A 22,237-nucleotide genomic window follows, 5' to 3' on the forward strand; every position below is an offset into this window, starting at 1 on the left:
GCCTCCCCCTGCACCTATCTCCTTGACAGCTGGCAGGCTTTGTGGCCTGCAGTTTCCAACCCCCCCCATGCCTTAACATACACGCAGTGTCACCTATATCATGAGTTTTGCTTGTCAGCAGTTTGAGGTGCAGTTTCCCAGAAACCCTTGCACCTATCTTCTCAAAACTTGGCAGGCTTTGTGGCCTCAGCAAGAGCTACCGCCCCTGCAGTTTTCACCCTGCTCTGGCTTAACACAGATATGTGGCATGAGTTTTGTTTTCAAGACTTTGAGGTGCAGTTTCCCAGAAACCCCGTAACCTATCTCCTTGAAACATGGCAGGTGTCATGCCCTCAGCAGAGGCTACCACCCCTGCAAGTTTCTTCTGAATCAGCCAACAAACATCAAAGTTATAGATATTTCATTGATTCCCCATTATACCCTACCTGAATCTCCAGACTTTTCTGAATTGATTTGGAAAGCCTAAAGCTTGTAGCGATTCGATTTGGATTCATAGATTCAGCCTCTGAATCATCCAAATCATCTCCAAATCTGAATCACGATCCGAAGCTTTGCACAGCTCTATTGAATAGCACTACACCAAGCAGGGACCCTGAGGGACACCACTGGCCACTTCCTGTCAAGATGACACAGATCTCTCTGGGTCCTACCTTGCAGCCAGTTTCCTACCCACCTGACTGTCTTGTAGCTAAGCCCACAGTCTTCCCATTTTCTCATGAGAACATCGTGGGATACCAGATCAAAAGCTTTTTGGAAGTCAAGGTACAAAATGTCAACCTCCTCTCTCTTATCCAGGTGGCGAGTCACCCGATTGTAAAAGGAGGTGATGATCATAAAAGAAGACGAGACCTACCTGCAACAAAGCCATGCTGGCTGTTGTTCAGAATCCTACATTTGTAGGATTATATTATGTGCAAGTGTGTTGCACATAGACTCCATAATGAATTTTTCCAGGATTTTTCTTGAGGTAGAAGTTGTAGGCTGCTGGAAGCATTAGTACTCCTAATGAAGGGATTTTGTCCTAATACCTGTCTTGTGTAGTGTGCAGTGTAAGGAATTAATATTTTGAAATGAAGAAAAGTATACAGACAGTCTGTATAATTCACCTTTATTGTTTTCTGGTCTGATTCAATGAATACTTGAGAGCAGCCACGTGCACTCCAGAAGTGCAAAATACAAGGGATTTCAAAGCATTTTGTAGATAGAATTAAACCTTGAAATGAGCTTCTGAGTAACATTAAGCTTTAGTCACTACAGCTGCATGACTAACAGCCAGGGCAGGATCCAGGTACTGAGCTGCTGGGGGCCTGTCGGGGCAGCACGGGTGTTGCAGTCCAGCACAGGTGTTGCAACCCCCTGAGACCCTGAGGCATTTTTTCAGCTAAGCTACAGTGAAGAGGTGACTGATATTTTATGGTCCTATGCATTATTGCTCATAAGCTGTCCCTCATGCCTTGAATCAGAATCAATACAACTAAGCCATCTCATCCCTGAGATAATAGCTCTATAATGAATGCGCCCACAGGTGGACTGTAAAGAAAAACCATCAGCGTCCCTTGTTGTGTGCCTCCAGGCATCTTCCTGAGGCCCACCTCCTCCTGACTTGGAGCCTCTTGTATTCCCACAATTTTTCCCTTTCTTTCACTTATCTGGGGCCAATAGGACATCCAGATCCTTGCTGTTTCCCCACAGTATTATTGGAGCACCCCCCCCAGTGTGCTGCCACCCCTTCCCACCTCAGCCCAGCCTAACCTGAGTCTGGGCTCTTCCAGGTGGTTCCTGCCAACACCCCAGATGCTCATCTTGGGGTCCTTGGCTTGATTCCCTTGAAGTGGCACACCAGAGCCTCTCTTGCTGAAACCAGCCTGCCACTGTGTTCACCACCTCTCTTACAGTGAGTGACGTGGGGAACCATGGTGGGCTGTCTCTTTCCCCTTCACAGTGCTTGTCATGCAAAGGAAGATCAGGGCCAGTGTCTTGCACTGTCACCCACATACATGTACAGGTTCATTGCAAGGATCTTCCCTTGCAGACTGTATTCCCAGCCCTCCCACAAGTCTGGAATGAGTTCATAAGCCTAAATTTTTCCTGAGTTTCACTGTATGAAACCACATTCTCCACTCCCTCACATGGCTGTAAGTCAGCAGCTATTCTGTGGTCACCAGTGAGATACAGAACTGGTGGCATTAGGACTACACTGCTGTGGGGAGCCCTTGCCAACAACAGAGGTGAATTCAGAAGCTTTTAGGGGTGAATTCAGGTACTAGGAGATGGCATGAGAGGCAGAAGCAGTGGGATATCCTCCCACAAAACATCCTGAAGGCTTCCAGGTGCTGTAGTCCACCAGACATCTATTCTGGCTGTCAGCTACACAAATGCTGGGTAACTGCCTCTCTGTGGGACCATCATATGATCCCAGGGCCCTGCAGACAAGAGGAGCATCCAGATGAGCCCAGCTGTGTGGTATGTGGCAAACACATCTGCAGCGCCACATGGCACAGTCTGGTGTTCCTCACGCTGCAAAGGTTTGCTGCCCATATGTGTGCTCTTCCATTTTTAGAGATCAAAAAAACCCATGGGAAAAAAAAACCAGAGCAGCATACACTCAGGCAGCTCACAATGCTGAAAAGTGGAGCTGGGCTGCCCGGAGCCATGCTGTGGGTGCTGGCCAGGCTCCACCCAGTAGGATTGCCACAGCTGCAGCCCTGGGAGGCCCCCAGGAGCCCAAGTAAGGCTGCTGGAGTCAGCACAGTGCTGGACCCAGCCTCTCCTACCACCCCTGGGGCACAGGTGTGTGGCAAAGTGCACGTGACACAGGTGTTCCCCAGGGACAAGTACCTGCAGTGCAAGGTGTGCCATTGCTACTTGTCCCTGGGAAACCAAACATCTGCACTCATCTGGAAGTGCCCAGGAGGAAGAGGCAGATCCAGCTGTACCTGAAAGGCTGTCTGTCTGTTAGGGCTGCGCGAAATTTCACTGCCAGTTTTGTTTTCATGTTGTTTCAACCTGTCTCTAGGTCAAAACAGCAAAATCAGAATGGAACAGATATAGTCAAAACAGCCTGGAAACAAAATGAGGCAAGTCAAAATATTTTGAGTTGTCTCGACGTTTCTCCCACAGGCTATTATGGGGAATGTTGAAACAGCATATAACTTTGTCACTTCTCGCCTGATTTGTATGAAACTTGCAGGAATGGTAGCCCCTTCAGAGGGTATGAAGTCTGCCAAGTTTTAAGAAAATAGCTGCAGGAGGTTTGGCAAAACTGCACCCCAAAGTCTTGGAAGTAAAACTCATGTTATGTGTGTGTTAAGCCACAGTGGGGTCAAAACTGCAGGCTTGCTAGCCCCTGCTGAGGCTGACACCTGCTAAGTAGGAAAAACTACTTCACAACTAGTGTGTCCAGACTGTGGAATAAGCTCCCTCCAGAGGTAGTGCGATCACCTACCCTGGAAATCTTCAAGAGGAGACTAGACAGTTACATTGATGGGGTCACCTGACCCTGCACTGTCTGTCCTGCTTAGTGCAGGGGGCTGGACCCGATGATCTTCCAAGGTCCCTTCTGGCCTTACAATCTATGAATCTAGGAGTGGCTGGAGCCTAAGTCTTAGGTGATATGGCTTTGAAACAGTTTCTTTCAGGCCCCAGAACTTCCCTGCACCTATCTCTGTGACAGCTGGCAGGCTTCATGACCTCAGCAGGAGCTAGTAGGCCTACAGCTTTCACTCTGCTGCACCTTAACACACACAGTGTAACCATGTCATGAGTTTTGCTTGTCCGCAGCTTGACGTATAGTTTCCCCCAAACCCCTGCACCTATCTCCTTGAAACTTGGCGGCTCTGTGGCCTCAGCAGGGACTAGCATGCCTGCAGTTTTGACCCTGCTGTGGCTTAACACATACAAGACATGAGTTTTCTTTCAAGACTTTGGGGTGCAGTTTCCCTGAACTCCCTGCACCTATCTCCTTGAAATGTGGTGGACCTCATGCCCTCAGAAGGGGCTACCATTCCTGCAAGTTTCATCCAAATCAGGCCAGAAATGACAAAGTTATAGCCTGTTTTGACCTTCCCCATTATATCCTATGGGTGAAACGTTGAAACAGTTTTGCTGTTTCGATGGAACGGAACACCTGTTTCAAATCGAAACAAAATTTGAAATGGGATGCTGTTGCATCGAAACGTGGAAACACTGGTTGAAACAGAACGCTGCCATTTCGCACAGCCCTTCTGTCTGCCACCAATCATGTCCAGAGACACAGGCAGGGGAGTCGTGCAGAGAGTAACATGGAATTTCCCCCAACCACATCAGGCAGCAGCTGAGGAGACTCACTCATTTCTTGGGTTGAAATCATTCCACACCTACCACTGAGCCCACCCAGCTCCTCTTCTCTTATTGTTCTTTTTTCCTTTGGAGACTGACTTTTTATTCTATGCGTGTACAGCACCTGGCACAATTGAATCCCACCCCATGGCTGGGACTGCTGTATGCTCCTGCAGGATAAATACTGATCATATCTGAGCCTGACACTGGCATAAAAGGGACTGAAAAATGGGAGAGGGTTTAATGAATACTTTCAAATAGGTCAGAGCTTTCCTTTAGTTGAAGTTTGTGAGACTGTTTTATTCCAGTTTTTCATCTTTCTTCCTCTTTCCTCCCCGGCTGCTGTCTGCAAATGTGAAATGTGTGCACCTTGAAAGAACAAATGTATGTATTTATTGCGTGTTTGTGTATTTGGAAGCATGTGAATGCCGAGTGAGTTTGTATGTGTGCTTCTGACTTCCTAAGATACAGGCATCTCAGGAGTGACAAGTGAGCAAGATTTAATGACTCATAATCCTCTCATTTCTCTGTCCTGAGAGCATTTAGACACAACCAGTTCACTCCAGACCAGGGCACAGAGGCTCAAGCGTCTAGCTTTAGGACTGTCCAGGATCCCACTGCTGAAACCTACTAGCTCAAGTGACTACTTTAATTTTCAAGTTGGCAAATACCAAGGTGATAATTGAGTACTTTGCATTTCCAGCAAAATCAGCAGAACCTGTTTTACCTATTTAACTTCACCCACACTCATTCCACAACAAGGAAGCGTAGAGTCTCTGAAGTTACACCTGGCGGATGAACTATGTAGCTCTCAATGCAGACAGACCCTAACATTGTAGGCATTACAAAACCAGTTACAGAACCGGGTTCAACTACACATGGTTCAGTTAAACTACATCCATCGAGCTTTAGCTATCACATGATTGGGCCCCTAAACGAGATATAACCCCATGCACGTGCATCATGTTGCAGGTTGTAACAGATCATTGGGTTCTAAAGTGTAACAGCTATCATGGCCTATTACGTCTTGTATAGTTGGGATTACAAGGAATATGGAAAGGAGTTGGTTCCTATTTCTCATTCCTGTGTTATTAAATTCCTTTCACTAGCCAATAACTTCATTCATTTATCTTAAAAAGTTTAAGTAAAGTGGCTAGAGCACCTTGCGGGGCAGCAGGAGATGCAGGTTCAACTTCCTATGGTTGGGGTGCCTAGAACCTGAATTTCCTACTCTCGGGAACAGTGATGTATTGGGCATGCACAGGATAATCCTACTCCACTATAGGTGGAAACAGAAGCCAAACTGTGTGCATGTCCCACTTAAGTACATGAAGGTGAATTGGGATTTAGTCCTTTGTCCCTTTATAATTGTAGTAGTAGTTACTTTTGTGGGAGATTTTGAACAAAGCATGTATCATTACTTTGCCTCCAGAAAACATCAGTAGTCTATTTGTTTTGATTGTTGCAGTGAGAAGAACTGTTCTGAGCTGCTGGAAGCATTTAAAAAGGCTTTTATGAACAAGGATCCTTGCAACATTTTACCGTCAGACTATGAATTATTTATTAACCTGTCACAACATTCAATTCCACCTAACAAGGTACTAATTATCTGAGTTACATGAGACAACCAACAACATCTGCCACTTCCTGGACTCAGCAGTCAAAATTTAGCAAATTTGATATCATGACTCACAGTCTGTCTTACTGACTTAAAAAGCTAGTTACTCTGTGTGTTACTGACTAAAAGGTTTAGTTAATTCTTGTCCCCCAACAGCTGTAGAGTGCAAATAAGATGTGAATTAGTCTTTACCTATGTGACAGTGACCATGGCTATATATGCACTTTACTGCAGAGTAGACTAGCTGCAGAGTAAAGTGTCACTGTCTACATGTGTGATGCTATTAGGGATCAGTAAACTAATTTATGCCAGTGTAAGATAGTACTGTCAGAAACAATACTATCTTACATAGGGGTAATTTACTATAATTAAATGCAAATTTAGATGGGTGCCAGGCTACTACATGTCACCTAGCCACACAGCTCTCTACTTTCAACACTTTTGTGCCCCATCCAGCCCCTCCGCCACCTGACACTGCCACCTACACCCCAAGTCTGACCCTCATGCCCTGCCCCAGCTTAGATTCCTGCTGTCCTGGGCACACATTTAGACATTGTACCTTGGAGTAGTTCACTCTGACTCAACCTGCTTTAAAGTTTGTTGCTTCACATTAATTGCATGTGTAGATGCACCCAGTATTTTTGAACACCCGCATCCAACTAACTCTAGAATTTCAGGGAATGCTTTAGGCCTCAGTGGCCAGAGTTCTCTACTGATTTGGGGAAAATGAGAAAATAGAAAAAGTGAAAAATGGGTGAAATGTAGAACTGCTGGCACCTTCTCAGCACAGTCACAGCTTTGAGGACCTCTGCCTTTGGTTGAGCTGACTGCACATTCAAGGGGTCCCTTGCAATCACCCACTGCACCTCACAGCATCGCTGCTTACCATGCTGAGGCATCCCTTCTATTTTAGGGACTTCTTGAAGTCTCTCACCCTCTTTTCTCCTCCCAATCCCACTGAAGTTTTCCCACAGCTTTCTCTTCCCTCACACCCATATCTTCCACTCTCCTTCCTGACAAGTACTCTGTAGATCCCTCTTTTGTCTCTTCTCCCTTTTCAAAGTCTCCCATTCTCTCTGCCAGCCCAGTTCATAGGATCATAGAAAATTATGGTTAGAAGGGACCTTAAGAGGTCACCTAGTCCAACTCCTTGCTCAAAGCAGGACTGTCCCCAACTACATCATTCCAGCCAGGGCTTTCTTCAGGCAGGCCTTAAAAACCTTGGAGGATAGAGATTCCACCACTTCTCTGGGTAACCTGTTCTAGTGCTTCACCACCCTCCTAGTGAGAAAGTTTTTCCTAATATCCAACCTACACTTCCATTGCTGCAACTTGAGACCATTACTCCTTGTTCTGTTATCTGCCACCACCGAGAACAGTCTAGCTCCATCCTCTCTGGCACCACCTTTTAGGTAGTTGAAGGCTGCTATAAAATCCCCACTTAGTCTTCTCTTCTGCAGACTAAATAAGGCCAGTTCCCTCAGCCTCACTTCATAGATCATGTGCCTCAGCCCCCTAACCATTTTCCTTGCCTTCCATTGGTCTCTCTCCAATTTGTCCATATCTTTTCTGTAGTGGAGTGGCCAAAACTGGACACTCTACTCCAGATGTGGCCTCACCAGTGCTGAATAGAAGAGGAGAATCAATTCCCTTGACATGCTTACAGTTCGCCTACTAATATAGCTCAGTATTTATCAGCCTTGGCAACAAGGGGACATACTTGGCTCCTTTTCAGCTTACTGTCCACTGTAACACCCAAGTCTTTTTCTGCAAAGCTGCTGCTTAGCCAGTTAGTCCCCAGCCTGTACCAGTGCATGGATTGTTCTGTCCTAAGTGCAGATTTAAACCAGATTTACAAAGTAAAAAGGGCAAATTCTGTTTCTATAACAGAAGTATAACGTATTCCCTCAGTAACATGTTAAAAACCATTTGTGAAATTCTGACATACATAGAAATATCAAGAAGTGATTTTACATATTTTTGCATCTACATAATAGCGATGCCATTGTATAAAAATACCCAAGTACTGGTTTGATTAGTTTTTAAAATTAATTCTGTTTTCTTTACTTAGTCTCTATTCTGGGAAAACAACCAATTTCTAGTCAGTAGCTATGCAGCTAGAACTCATCGATATATGCCCCTAGGTGATACTCTAATTGGGGCCTTCGGAGATTTGCTGAACTGGTGTGGACAAGCAAACAACACTGGTAAGACAATAAATAAGTTGATTAAAAATTATGGCAGTGGCTTAAAAGATAGGTGGATGGCCTGTAGTGGAGGTATGGGTCTGCTTCCTGATCAGTGAAATCAGGGCTGTCTTGTATAACATTTTACACTTTATCTATATCTGAGCAGCTCACTAAAGAATCATCTGGAGGCGTTATAAAGGTAGATGTATGCCTCTTTTACTGGTCCTGCCTGAAATCCTGAGATCCTATCCAGTTTCACAGCATATTTTATCTCGGCCTTAACCAACGTACAGTATATGATTTTTGGGCCAGAACGTGTCATTGATCAAGTGTAAGAGCTAGTACATGCAGAGATAAATGATGCAGAACTGTTGTGTATGCTTATCAGGTGCCCAGCCATATAAACCTCTATAGCCAGTGATTAAGCATCTCCTCATGCCACTTTAGATTTTTCTTTGTTTGTCATCTCCTCAGTTATGTATTTTATATATCTTCCCACAGAAGTAGATGACTCCTGCCCGACCACAGAAGAATGTGAAAATAATGCAGTAGAATCTTTCTGGCGGATTGCATCAATCAATGTAAATTATACAGGAGTTTACCTTCCTTGAACATATCTCTAGGTAGCTCAGAAACTTGTTACCCGTCATGTAGACATAACTGTAGGCCTGATCTAGCGTAGGATGTAAAAGGGTGATGATAACAAGGGGAGCTTAACATTGATGAACTAAAACATGTTAAAATTGCCATTTGCCTCATCTATACTAGCATTTTAAAGTGTTCATTAACTTGCATTAAAATGTACAATTTTTTCTTCATGAAGATAAAGCCAAAGAAAATTGAGCTGTGAAGAAAGGCGCTAGTCTGGCAGCTAGGTGGAAGTATTATCTGCCTAAGACACTGTCACTTTCTCTTGCAGCAATAAGGCTTACTGTTTATAGATAAGCCTGGTTTAATATTTTACCATTTAATTACATGTGATTAGATGAGCTATCTTTTGCTGTTTCTCCAGTGACTTCAGCAAAATTATTCCAGCTGGGTATTGTTCTAATCGCAGAGCAAGTACAACACAGAGTTGCAGTGCAAAGCTTTTTGTACTAATCTGCAAGTGTCCCTTGACCACGCCCCAGACTTGTTAGATACTCTGATGCCTGGGCATGGGCCAAGTATTCAAGTACTAGCTGGGATCAGTTTTAGGTGTGGAAAAAAACAACAACACACCTCTTATAGCCATTCATATCCTCTTCTGCAGCTGCTAGCTAGGGTGCAAGTTTTGATGGTCATTTTGCCAAGCAGTGTCTTCACTGAAAAAATGCCATGTCCATTGGCCATGACTACTTAATTGTAGCACTAAGTCTTACATTAAAAAGTCTATAGGGGATGGTCTGAGAAATAATCTTCTCTTCTCTATTGCAGTATGCAAGACAGAGTTCTGGAATAATACATGTCATGCTGAATGGTTCTGCAACAGGAGGAGCCTATCCAGTTAAAGGGTAAAAGAAATTTAAAAAAACAATGCAGGACTATATATGGTCTAATCTCAGAAAAAAAAAAGTCAAATGTTTGGGGACTGCACCATGCACGCCTGTGAACAGGAATAATTTTCAGAAGTCCATAGCAGCACAGTCACTCTTATATTTTAATTAGACAAGAATTTCAGAAGTACTTATGTGAGATTGATAAGACTTGAACTCCTGAGTATGAAAGTCACTTTGAAAATGTGGTTCAAACTCCTAGGGGAGTCCAAAAAATAAAATTGGCTGCAGGCAGACAATCACACACCCCACTGACAATTGCATCAGCCTAGTATAATCAGTCAGGAACAAAGAGACAGGCAGCTAAATAGGTTAGCTGCACAGAATAGGTGACTATTATTATATCCCACCACAGAATAATGACAGCCATCACAGAAATTACAGTGGGAAATTTTGGGACCGTCTTTGTAGAAGAGATCAGATGACAGAGGTCTGTTCCAGCCTTTACTACAAGCTTTGTATCCAGCACAGTACCAAAAAAAAAAAAATTAAAAAAAAAATTAAAAAAGTAAAAAATACTTAAACTCATTCCAGTAGAATTTCTTCTTTCTTGTGTCAGGCTAGGCAATAGATTTCTTTTAAAAATCAGGTTTCGTATGCAAATAATCACAGATAACATTTTTGCAGCCTTTAAACCAGCCTCCCTCCCACATCCTAATTTGGCCATAATAGTTTGAATTAAATCAATTTTGGATATGCCTCATACATATCCAGTCCCTTCACAAACATTTAGGTATAGGAATATAAAAAGACCTTTTCAATGACAGAAAGTTTTTAAAATTTATTACAGAAAATTTCACATAATACAAATGCAGATATTTCCAGTGCTCTTTTCAAGTAAAAGTGATCCTGTCAAAATGATACAATGTGCATAAAGAAATCACTGCCTAAGACACTGTCACGTTCTCTTGCAGCAACAAGGTTTACCATTTATAAATAAGCCTGGTTTAATATTTTACCATTCCATTACATGCGAGTAGATGAGCTATCTTGTGCTATATCTCCAGCAACTTCAGCAAAATTATTCCAGCTGGGTATTTTGCCCTTTGGACACAGATAATGTTCAAGAGTCTAACAAACCATGCCTATGGAGGACGGTCATGGGACGGGGCTCCCAAGGATGGCTGTGTTACCCCTAAGGCCCCTTGACCATGCCAATTTGGCCCGTTGGGCACCCTCAGTTCTTGCCTGCCACATCTTGGTGGATTTATAGTATATGTAGGCTGCCTTTAAGTACTCTTGGACATGGTTTGATGGACTTTCTGAACCTCATGGGTTCCCAGACCCCTTGTGGGTCCTGCTTCAAAATAGATGTCACAGGACACCTCAGCCTTATGGACTATATGCATGTCTCCAACCGCCCCTTTACCACGCCCCAAGCCTTGCAGATGGTACTGGCATTATCTTGCCTAGGTCTCATTATAATTTGGCCCCTTGTCCTCACTAGGCTCTCTGCATCCCTGTCCCTGCACCCCTCAGTGCTGGAGTCTCTGCACCCCCAAATGCCACACTCTCCCTGGTGCCAGGGTCCCCATGCTGTAGTGGGCCCCCCAATGAGGCCTCCTCCTTCCCCAAATAGCCTCACCCAAACCATCGGTGTTATAAAACAACAGCCAAATATAAGCCCCTAGGCTATAACATAACACAAACTGCCCAGCTATAACACAATTGGAGCCACACAGGGTGTGCTCTGTCCCTTAACAGTACCAGAAGCTGCACTTGCAGTCAGGCCTCTCCCCTTTGCTTCCTCTGGGAGAGCTACTTCCCCCTTGGCTGCGGGCAGAGAACTGCCCTCCTGGCCTTTGGCCTGGGGTTTGCATACGAGTCAGGCCCTGCCCCTTCTGGTCAGCTGACCGCTGGCAGGTGTGGGCCAACTAACTTGTTCTGGCTGCCCTGGTAACCAGCAGCTGGGGCTCCCAGCTGACTGCTAGGGCTCTCCCCCTAGCAGTTCCAGCCCTTAAAAGGAGGAGGACACCCTAGTGCCCAGTGACAAGGACCTTCCTTCCAGGCTAGGATGGGGCAAATTGAAAAACCACTCCCATATGGTTTTATGTGTTTTCATAACCCTATGATTTATTTATACACAGTAACATTTGTCTTGTTTTTGTTACTCCTACTTTAGAGAACACCACCCCTCAACAACAACAACAAAGCTAGAGCCTACGTGGTGCCTGGAAAGAGGCTGCTCTTGCAATTTGTTCTCTTTTTAACGAAACACTAATTGATTTGTTATTTAACTGTTGTGTTTTAACCTTTATCCCTCCCTACCCAGCAGTACTACTGCAGCTTATTCCAGCTCCATGCTGCTAAGAGCAGCAATTAAAAACGAAAAACTTTGGCTCCAAAGACTCAAGGGAACGGTCAAAATCTTAGTTTGTGTTTTGCTATTTTGTGTCTGATGACAAAACAGCTGGTACAAATGGAGGCCCCACATGCTGAATTACTGAAGTTAGTAGGGGCCATGATCAGAACCCTGGTTATTGCCAAAGTGGTGGGGGGAGAGAAGCAGGGTCAGACATGGAAATGAGTGAACCAGGCAGCCATCCAGGGCCAGGACATAAAAGGGGCCTGAAAAAGGTAATTCTTATTATTATTATTTCTATTATCTCTGGCGAAGGAGGGCCCAATACTAAAGGTTCACTCGGGAGTCTAGGTATGATGCTGGAGGAAGGAGAGAGAGGGAGGGTTCCCTTTCCATCCCTGCCTTTGGTCTTAACTTCTTGGGATTTTTTACTTAGTTTTTTTGCAGACTTTGAAATTCCTAATCTCCAGAAAGAAAGAATCTCACAGATTGAAATATGGGTTATGGATGATATTGGAGGACCAGATTTGTAAGTTAAATGTCTTCAGATAATCCCAGAAACTTTATTTTCACCTTTTATGAACCCATTTCATTTTATTTTTCTCTATGTTTATTATTAGATAGCAGAAAGTAGGGCTGGGTGGCACCGTGGAAACTAACTGGCTCAGAGAGGCATGAGCAACAACCTGTTACTATGAATGGATTGGTATAAAGAAAGGGTTTTATATAGAAGGGAAAAAGGAGAGGACACTGATGAGAAGTAAAAAGTGGGTTGATTACATCAGAAACACTAAACCTCAAAGTTAGGTTAGGTGCTTTCTTAACAAAGGAAATTACAATCCCTTCCTCACGTAAATAGATAACTTTAAACTAGCTATTTTAGGTACTGTTAGCAGGGTGGCCAGAGACAGAGCCCGGTATAAGCTAACTACCCAAGTATTTACTCTGTAGGTTTTGCAGCTCTTACTAAATTCTCTGCTTCCTTAGCTACACTGCACCCAGTCAAGCTAGTTTAAAGTCAGGCTTGTTATGTCTGTACAAGCTCAGTGTAGCTATAGCCAAGGTCACATTAACACCTTTGATTCTGACACTTTTCACCACTACAACAGTACTAAGCAGGTTTGAGAATCTGTGTTCTTATGAAATTCATAATCTGTTTTTAAAGACCTCAGAAATCAAGCATCCATCTATATTTATTACCTGGCATAATTTTGGCATAATTCTTTTTAAGGATGAAAACTGGAAGGGATATAGAGGTAGGTGGCAAAGTTAAAAAAGGGGGTTAGAATGCATGCCATACTATGGACAGATCAGAGGTAGAAGTAAAAAAAAAATCTGTATGCAGAAGTGATGACAAGCACAAGGGAGAGAAAATGGGAAGTTGGGTAATAGTCATTGTGACAGAGGTGAGAAAAAAATCATCAAGGGGTGAAAGATAAAATAAGGTTAGGAACATGGAAATTGACCCAGATGCTTCAATTTCTAATATGTTTGAGGAGGTTAGTATTCATATTAATTTAGGTAAAACCATGCTAATGAATTAATAATGGTACATAAAAGTGATATTGTCACTTCACTCCAGAGGGGCTGATTCTCACCCTAGTCTATGATGAGGATACAGACCTAGTATTATTGGAGGTATCAGTAGAGCTTATACACCTGCACTTCAAGATATTAGCGCCTTCTTACATGGTAATTTTGCATGGCTTCTGGAGCTCTTAACCCCTGCATTGTCCATATATTAACACCTTAAAGTGGTTTTAAGCTCTCATTACATGGCTCAGAGTTATATCTCTCCAGAGCAGGATTATTGTTGATCTGCACTATCTAGCTCCTGTTCCATTAAGGTGTATCCACTCCCCACAGATGTGCCACCAAAGTTAGAAGTCCTCCAGTATCCCAGGATCTCTCACACTCCCACCCATGGGGCAGGGATCGAAGCCTGTCTTGGCTCACCAGACCTCTAATGACAACTCACAGCTCCTAGCCTTGCTCCCCAGGTCTCTAGAGGCAAACCACAGCTGTGCAGATGGAGAACAGGGGACAGGCAGAAAAAGTTTCTAAACTAAGGGTGCAACTGCTCCAAAATCCAAGCTAGCACCAACACTGATCAACCTTTGTGCAGCTGAAGGCACAAAGTGTAACAAGGACCTCAGCATAGTTGATTTCTTTGTGGGAACGAGATTCAGTCTGAGAAAGGTGAGGAAGCTATAATGCACAAAAAACTGATGAAGCAATTAGATATGTTTAATTTGGAAAAGAGAGAGGATAAAAGGTAGACTGAAAAATATATGACAATTATTTTCAAATATTTGAAAGGCCATTTTCCCATTTTTATGACATTGATCTCAATTGTGACAGATAGCAGGACATGAGGTAGTCTGTTTCAACTGTAGGAAAGTAAGTTAATTTCTCAGGACAAACTTTGTAACTGGCAGTGGAGAAAGGTGCCTAGGGAAGCTGTGAAATCTCCCTCACTGAGGGTTTTCAAGAGGAAGTTGGGTAGGTAGCTGCCTGGGTTGGTTTAGTAGCTGCACATTTTGCATCTGTCACAAGGGGTTATACTAGAGGTCACTTCTAACACTATGGTTTTATTTTAATCCAGAAATCTCTTTTACAGGGATTCCTGTGGAAAAGGCAGTGTACAAATATTAGAAGCCCTACTGAAAGAGATGGGTTATGACATCACCTGCATTGACAATTATAAGTAAGTGGAACTTTTAATAAATATAGTGCATTTGCTAGAGTTTCAGATAGAGAATGGATAGAAATAGGTTAACCTGAACTCACGTGCCACTAACCTGCTAGGCCATGCCGTGTGTTAAGAATGATGATATTCTTCAGCCACATCCCTAGGTTTGGTAATACTAAAGTTTCAAAACCCTGCCCGCAGGGTTTTTGTTTTGTTTTGCTTTTTTAATGTGCAGCATTGCACTCATTCAGTACCAGACACATAAGATGGTCTTCCATTTAGAGCTTTGGATGGAAAAAGGAATGCACAATCTAGATAACGTTTATAAATTAATATCCCATACTGATATCTGTAGCTCATAGCTGTGCTTATTCTAGATTTTTAGAGCTATATTGCAAAACAAGTACCATAAGGAGAAAGTTTAGGCAAGCAAACTCAGTCTCAATGTTTGCTCAATGTTTGGTTTGCTTTATTTACTAATCAAAGGATGCTGAACAAAAATAATCTCATTACAGATCTGTATTGTTTTTACTCTGCCTGGATCATCCTGATCACCCCAGATGTTCTGTTATATCGTAAGTAAATGAAGATCAACCTAACTTCTGTTGAATCAATTTATTCAGAAGACTTCAGCTCTTTTACTGGCTGTGCATGAACAGTTTGCAGTATTCTTGATTTTCATATTTGAATTAATTCAGCAAATAATTTCTGCTTTACAAATTATGTATAATCAAATAGTTACAGGTATTCAACATTAAAACCAGTGTTGACTAGTTCCAATTTAACGCCTAGTCAACTGTCCGTTGACCAAATGAACGTAACTCTTAGACTCAAGTATAGGATTTGCTTTCTATAATCATTCTCCAAAAAATGTTGAAGTGCTAAGTTAAATGAGAAGAGCAAATGTAGAAAACAGGAGCTGTCTTGCTACATATGGTGCAACTGTATAAACACCAAACTGCAAGGATATTTGCATACAGTCTCGCAGATTTTACATTTTACATTTCACAATGCAGACATAAAAATAATTAAACATACTTAAAAAAATTACCTTTATAGTAGACATCAGGGTGAAGTTTAACACTGTTAACTACAAAAGTGTGTTTATTAGCACATGGAAAGCCTGACATAGAAATTTTAAATATGAATACCTTGTGCTGAGTTTTGTTAAGGTACATCTTCCAGGTAACCTGAACTCTGTATTGAGAGCTCATTAAGGTAGAAGAATAATACAGAAATTTGCTTAATACATAAAGCACGAAATACAGAGGAGTATTGAGCAACAAATTGCTGTCCCTCTGTCAGGCAGCAGAAGAATGTCAGTACAACAGATCTGGAGACCAACCTTCTTCTACATTAAGTATATCTACCAACAGCAAGAGCATACATACTGGGAGAAGCAAATATGCATGAGACTTCAATACCTGCAATGAGTCCTTCCACATCTATCCAATACAGGATTTGCCATCTTCAATATAAGATTATTAAAGAGAAGTTAGTAATGATATTCAGTACCAATAGCTTTCTCTGTTGGATACTGACATAATGCTTCCTTGTCTGTGTATCTGCCATTTTGGAAAGGTATGACATCTGTTTAATAATCCAGAATTACTCTCTCACACCAACTAGTGAACATGTGAAAACAGCAACATGGAACAGACCGAAAAAATAAAAATGGTCACACTTCAACTTGTCTGCACAAGGAATGAGACAACCAGGCATACAAAGGCATTTTTTGTTCCTGGTTCTAAGTTGTAAGCTTGTATGAGCTGACTGAGTATTAAAATACAGTGATTGCTAAGGCTTTTGCTGTTAAGCACTGAAGGAATTTCTGACTGTCACTTGTGAAACCCTGTGCGCCAAAAACTAATTATGTGAAAAAAGTTAATAAAATTAGCCAACTGAAAAACCCAAATATTAACAGGGCTTTCCTTTTGGATATTGAGAGTGCTTAATGAAGGATCTCTCTTCTCCCAGGTTTTAAACCATACCTCCCAGTTTTGTGGTGTGGGTACATTCGTTGGCTGACAAAATCTGGATAGGAAGCATTCTGGAAACCATTTTAGAAAAACTTGTCTTTTCACCTAAAGGCTGAGTATACCACCCCTTCAGCACTAACACATACTGCAAGCAGGGGACCAACTGCTTATTCCCTTCCATCCATTGGAGTATTTATTGGACTATTATCACCACTATTATTAGAGGACCTTCCTCACGCTGCACTTAATCTTGCATGTTACTGACATCCCTACAAAGAACATTCCCTTTTTGGTCATTTTCCACTCTCTGATGCATCTCTCCCGACATTTCTAATCCTTTTTGCATGTTCAGCTGTGTACTAAACTTGATTCATCTTGTTTTCACTCAGTCACTGACACTAGGAATGAAGGTTGCATGCTGAATGGGCTTGGCTACCCCAATCACTGTACCACCTGGAGATAGAAGTAAATTAAAATGAGAAATCAATGCAAAATTCTTATGTTGTGGTGAATCAGTTATCTGCAATGAACAACACTTTAACCTCCCCCCTCGCAAGACAGCTACCAATCAGACTGTGATTTTTCAAGTTTATGAACTCTTTGAACTTTTTGATGAGTAGTTTTCTAGATGGTTTACTCTATAGTTAAATAGTCTGTTAATCTAATGTACTTGCTGACTCTGACTTGGCTTTGGCAGAAGTTGTTAATTCGCCATTAAAGCCCCATTTTGGTCAAGAGCCCTAAAATTGACATTTTTATACTTAAAGATCAAAAATAATGGCAGCCAACATTCAGGTCCTGATTTCTGGGCTCCAGTATAGCCCCTTTTATAGTGGCTCACTGAGACAGGGGCTGAACAACTGGTTTAATCAACCTCTGAAGAATACAGCACATGAGCTATGTTGAGTGGTATAGGTGGCTAAATTCCATCACCGTAACGCCACAAGTCAGGCAAGTATACCAAGGGAAAAGTCAGTGTCATGGCAGGGACAGGGCTACCCCAAGATCATAGGCTGGTGTACCCTATACTTAGAACTGTACTTTAGACTGATAGCACGTGTCCCGTTTCCCTTCTTGACACTTGGGCTGAGGTATAGCATGAACACTGGCCTGTTATAAGCTGTAAAGCTGGGCATTAAAAGTAAGCCTGTAGAGATCAAGAATACCCACTAGGTGGCACAGAACACAAACAGAAAGCATTTCACATGTACTCTGATCATAACAACTGTATTCTGTATTTGTTATTTAGACCATCGCATAACAAAAAGAGGCCTACTGATAGACCCGGACCCCCCATTGTGCTAGGCACAGTACAAATACAGAACCAAAAAAATTGTCCCTGCCCTATTAGCTTGTAACTTAAGCGTAAGGCAAAACATCAAAGATGGATACACTTGGGCTGTGTCTCCCAGGGAGCATGAGCAAACTGAAAAAATACTGGCCAGTAACAGGCTAATGCATGATTTTGTGCCCAGATTTTTTGTTTATAAAACCACAACAGCTGAGCAGAATTGAGAGTCAGTTCAAGAACACTGTAAAGAGACTTCTGGAAGTTAGTTTACAACTTAATGTTTGGACTTCATCCGAGTGCAAACTACAAAGCTCCAGTATTTAAAAAGATCTTAATTCAGCCGTGTGCTATGAATATCCTGTTTGTTTTCTTTTCTTTAGGTCTGCGCTATCAGCACAAAGAGGACCTGTATTTTCAGACCAAGGAGGCAGCTGGAACAGGCTCACGTTCATTTCTTTTGCACCCTTTGTTCTTCAGATCCATTTTAATTTACTAAATCAATTTGCCTAATTTGGGACTCCTAATTGCCTCTGCTCTCCCTAAATTTGGCCACATTAGGCATATCCAGACAAGCATACACATGTAGGTTGCAGTGCTACAAACTGCATATCCACACTGCTAATTTGCAGTGTGGCGGCTTTTTTTGACGTCAGGAAATCCTGGCTTCAAAAACAACACCCCCGCCCCCCCCAAAAAAAAAAACCGTGGCAGAAAAAAAAATGCAGGACAGCATGTGAAGTAGTGGACAGGGCAGCAGCGTGCACCACTCAGCCAGAGCCATGCTCCAGCTGCCAGCCAGTTTCTGCATGCCTAGATCACCATTGCTGCAGCCCTGGGAGGCCCCCAGAACCCCAGATAAGGCTGCTGGGGTCAGCGCAGGGCCACTTGCCACGTGTCAGAGTGTGGGTACACAAATATGTGCTGCTGCTATTTGTCCCTGGGAAATGTATGTTCCCACTCATGGGGGATGTACCTGGCCCATCTCTGAATGCAATAGCTCCCTGTGCCTGCAAATCATGCTTTCATTTCTTCTTTTCTCCTCTTCATTGGTCCCTGGCTGCATCAGTACAATGGTCTCACCGTTAGTTCTCCAGAATCCCAGAATGCCCCTTTGTTCACAAGTCCTGGGAATCAGAGCCACAGCACTCCCAGTTACACATGTATCATTGACAGCCCCCAGTCATTTTATGTCCATTCAGAAGTGCCTTCCTTATTTTTAAAGCTAGCCATAGGCTTCTTCCAGAAACTAGGCCCAATTCTTCTTTGCCTAGCACTGACTTCATTCTGAAAAATGGAAATGAAAGTAATCTGGATCTAAAAAACACAATCCCTAGCAAAAGCAAGTGGAGATCGCTGATTTGCTAGCGTCTAATGCTCATTTTGCACTTGAACAATGATAACATCAGGGACTACACAGTGGACAGTTCAGCTACAATTGCTTTTATTTTCATATACAGTACAGCACCATTTCCTGAGCCTAACCTCTCTGACAATTTGTAGGACAAGACCCTATTTTGCATACAGCTTTTTACACAGACTCATAGATGCTGATTTATTTTTGCCAGATGGGGAGAGGTCACTAAGATGATGGATATGTGGGAAGTTTTACTGATTTCAGGTGACAGCCTTCCTGAGGGGGCCCAACGCCAGGGCCCTTGGGTCCCCACATATCCAGCATCTCTGCACAAACCAACAGCTGACCAATCACACAGATGCTGGTCTGCTGGTGCTTCTTGTTGTTTACATTAGTGACTGGCTTCACCAAGGCCAGTGAGCTTAGCACAGTTTTCACCATAATGTCCAGACTTAAATGTATCAAATTCAGACTTTAATCCTTCTAAATCCTTGCAGGGGCCAAGACTAGATGACCCTGGATGTCCTATTAAGCTATTATGGCCAGTTATAGTAATGGAATATTCTCATTTTAGTGTCTTAAAACCAAGATTAGTTCCTATTCCAATATAATTTAACTCAGCCTCTATATTGCATCATATTATATACAATGCACTTGAAAGATGGAATAGCAAATAAAATTGTATTGCAGTTTATCTGTCTGGTCTTTATTCTTGTAATAGTTAGGTCAATACCTTCTTGGGGTCTTTGGTATTTACATATGTAGCCCAGGTACACCTGGGGGGGTGTGCCCTGTCCTCTGATGCAAGTGGTAGGGTCAGGCAGGGTCCTGAGGAAGGGGTCGGCTACTAGAGCAGCTTCTTCCCCTCTCTATAGAGCTAGGCCAAAACCAAATACTAAACTATGTACAGTTTATTACAAGAATAAATACAGATGCTTAATATAAACCAGAATATTTACAAGGCTTATCATATAATACTATATATATTATTCCACAATTCACATACAATACCAAATATGAACCAAATAACTTACAACCTATATAACACAATTAACACCTAGGGATAGTAACTTAACCACAATATTTCTTTAAACCTTCACAAATAACAATACTAGTATACACACTGAGGCATTAAAACATATAAACCCCCTTAAAGAATACCCCTAGCTATATAGCCTTAACACAAAGACAACCCCAAAATAGAAAGTGCACTCAGCACCTCCCCGAGGGGTTTCCCTGAAGCCCCTCCCCTTTAGGGCCTTGGGATATGGACATTCCCCTCCCGCAATGGAGGGTGGAGGCAGCAGACCCTTCTCACCTGTGTCAGCCTCCCCTGCGGGGCCTGCTTCCCCAGTAAGTCGTGCTTCCTCTCTAGAGAAGTCAAGGCCGATCCCACAAGAGCCTCTCCCCAGTGGCACCTTTAGCTCTCCTCGATGGCCTGGTGCCCCACACTGGGCACACAGGGCTCTCTCTTGTGGGAGTCAAGCCCTTGCAGGCTCTGACTCCCCGGTCTCATATGAGGGGTTGTCCCCTTTCCCAGGCCCTGCTCTGGGCACCGGGGCTTAGTTAAAAGTGGAGCCACACTACGGGGCTCTAGTCACTTGGCCTAGGGCTGGGGCCAATATGAGCAGCCACGAGCTGCTTCCAAGGCGGTTCTCCATGCGCCAGCCTACACACCGTGCGGGACCCAAGCAGCCACGAGCTGCTCCCAGGGCTAGCTCCCCATGTGCTGATTTGCACACCGATTGCCCAGCCACTTGTTGGGTTCGCAGGCTCAAGCTGCCTCAAGCAGCTCCTAGAGGCTGATCCACATTCACTGATTTGCGCACTGAAGCTCAAGTAGGATCCTGAGGATGGCTATCTCTGGAGCTCCTCACCATCCCTCGTTGTCTTCCCAGCCTGCTGAGCACACTCCCCTTTTATACTCTTCAGGGGCTCCACCCCTGAAGTTCTCCTGACCTGGCTGGTGCAGTTCCCATTCAGGTCCAGGTGCTCCTTGCCCCCTCCCTTCGGATCCCTTGTGCTGCCTCTGGATTGGTGGGCAGCTTCCACCAATCAAACAGCAGACCCTCAATGCTGGGATTCAACCCTAGCTCAAAAAGGTAAGTCTGCTACACACATATCAGATATTGGTAGATTTACCAATCTATACTTTTAGATGTCTGGGCAGGACTTGGGCTTATACATCAATAATCTGTGCATTTACTCAGGCATTTGCAAGTGTGGATGCCTGTAGGCAGGCCCATATTTGAAAATTTTGGCTGCCATAATCTTCAGAGTTGTTCCATAGCCACCCTGACTACCTATCCATTTGAATATTTTCTTCAGCACCCAGCTTGGTTTTCTCTAGGCTCTTTCCATCACAGTAACCACTGGGGTCACAGAGATAGTAATCTTTTACAATGTGGGTTTTCATTTTCTAACTCAGGTCACTGGAGATATATCTATCTCTCAGTAGCATTTTGGTATATCATGCCATATTGCACTGTGGCCTACCAGGTGTCTCATCCATCCATCAAGTCTTCCTTCAATCATCTATATGAAACACTGGGCCTGCTTTTGCCCTTACAGTCAGTCCTGGTCACTGACTTGGAAGCTTTACTGTTGAAATGATAGCTAATACCAATAGAACCATGTGTAAGGGAACTTCCACTTCATAGCCAAATATTCCAGCTGGACAACTTTCAGTTTTAGGTAACAATGCAGCCACTACTGTCACTCCTACATGACAGCAAACAAACTGCAAGACGTGCTGGTAGAACAATGCACACTCAAGCATACAATTAAAGAATAGGAGGGATTTGCTTCAAAACTCTGGGGGGAGTGGTGGGGGGAACAAAACAAAAAAAACCAAAACCAACTACTACATAATATGAAAAAGCAGCCCATGCACCCAGGATTCTCCTGCACTGTTATTGCTCCCAGCTTCCCCTCACAGTTGCTCAAAAAAGCAGCAGAGA

At 43.2% G+C, this 22,237-nt stretch overlaps 1 protein-coding gene across 1 annotated transcript in view; it reads left to right on the top strand.

Moving 5' to 3' along the window:
* The window catches only part of BST1 (bone marrow stromal cell antigen 1), a 46,282-nt gene extending 26,311 nt beyond the window's left edge, over positions 1–19,971 (top strand). Inside the window, 9 exon segments of the mRNA XM_019553194.1 lie at positions 5,786–5,915; positions 8,007–8,142; positions 8,626–8,705; positions 9,541–9,617; positions 12,398–12,490; positions 14,582–14,668; positions 15,169–15,228; positions 18,304–18,394; positions 18,396–19,971. Coding sequence (XP_019408739.1) covers positions 5,786–5,915; positions 8,007–8,142; positions 8,626–8,705; positions 9,541–9,617; positions 12,398–12,490; positions 14,582–14,668; positions 15,169–15,228; positions 18,304–18,394; positions 18,396–18,419 — 778 coding nt within the window. The 3' untranslated portion in view covers positions 18,420–19,971.
* Positions 19,972–22,237: the final 2,266 nt, after the last annotated feature.

This window comes from Crocodylus porosus, unplaced genomic scaffold (assembly GCF_001723895.1).
Source record: "Crocodylus porosus isolate Cpor-Errol unplaced genomic scaffold, CroPor_comp1, whole genome shotgun sequence".
Taxonomy (NCBI): domain Eukaryota; kingdom Metazoa; phylum Chordata; order Crocodylia; family Crocodylidae; genus Crocodylus; species Crocodylus porosus.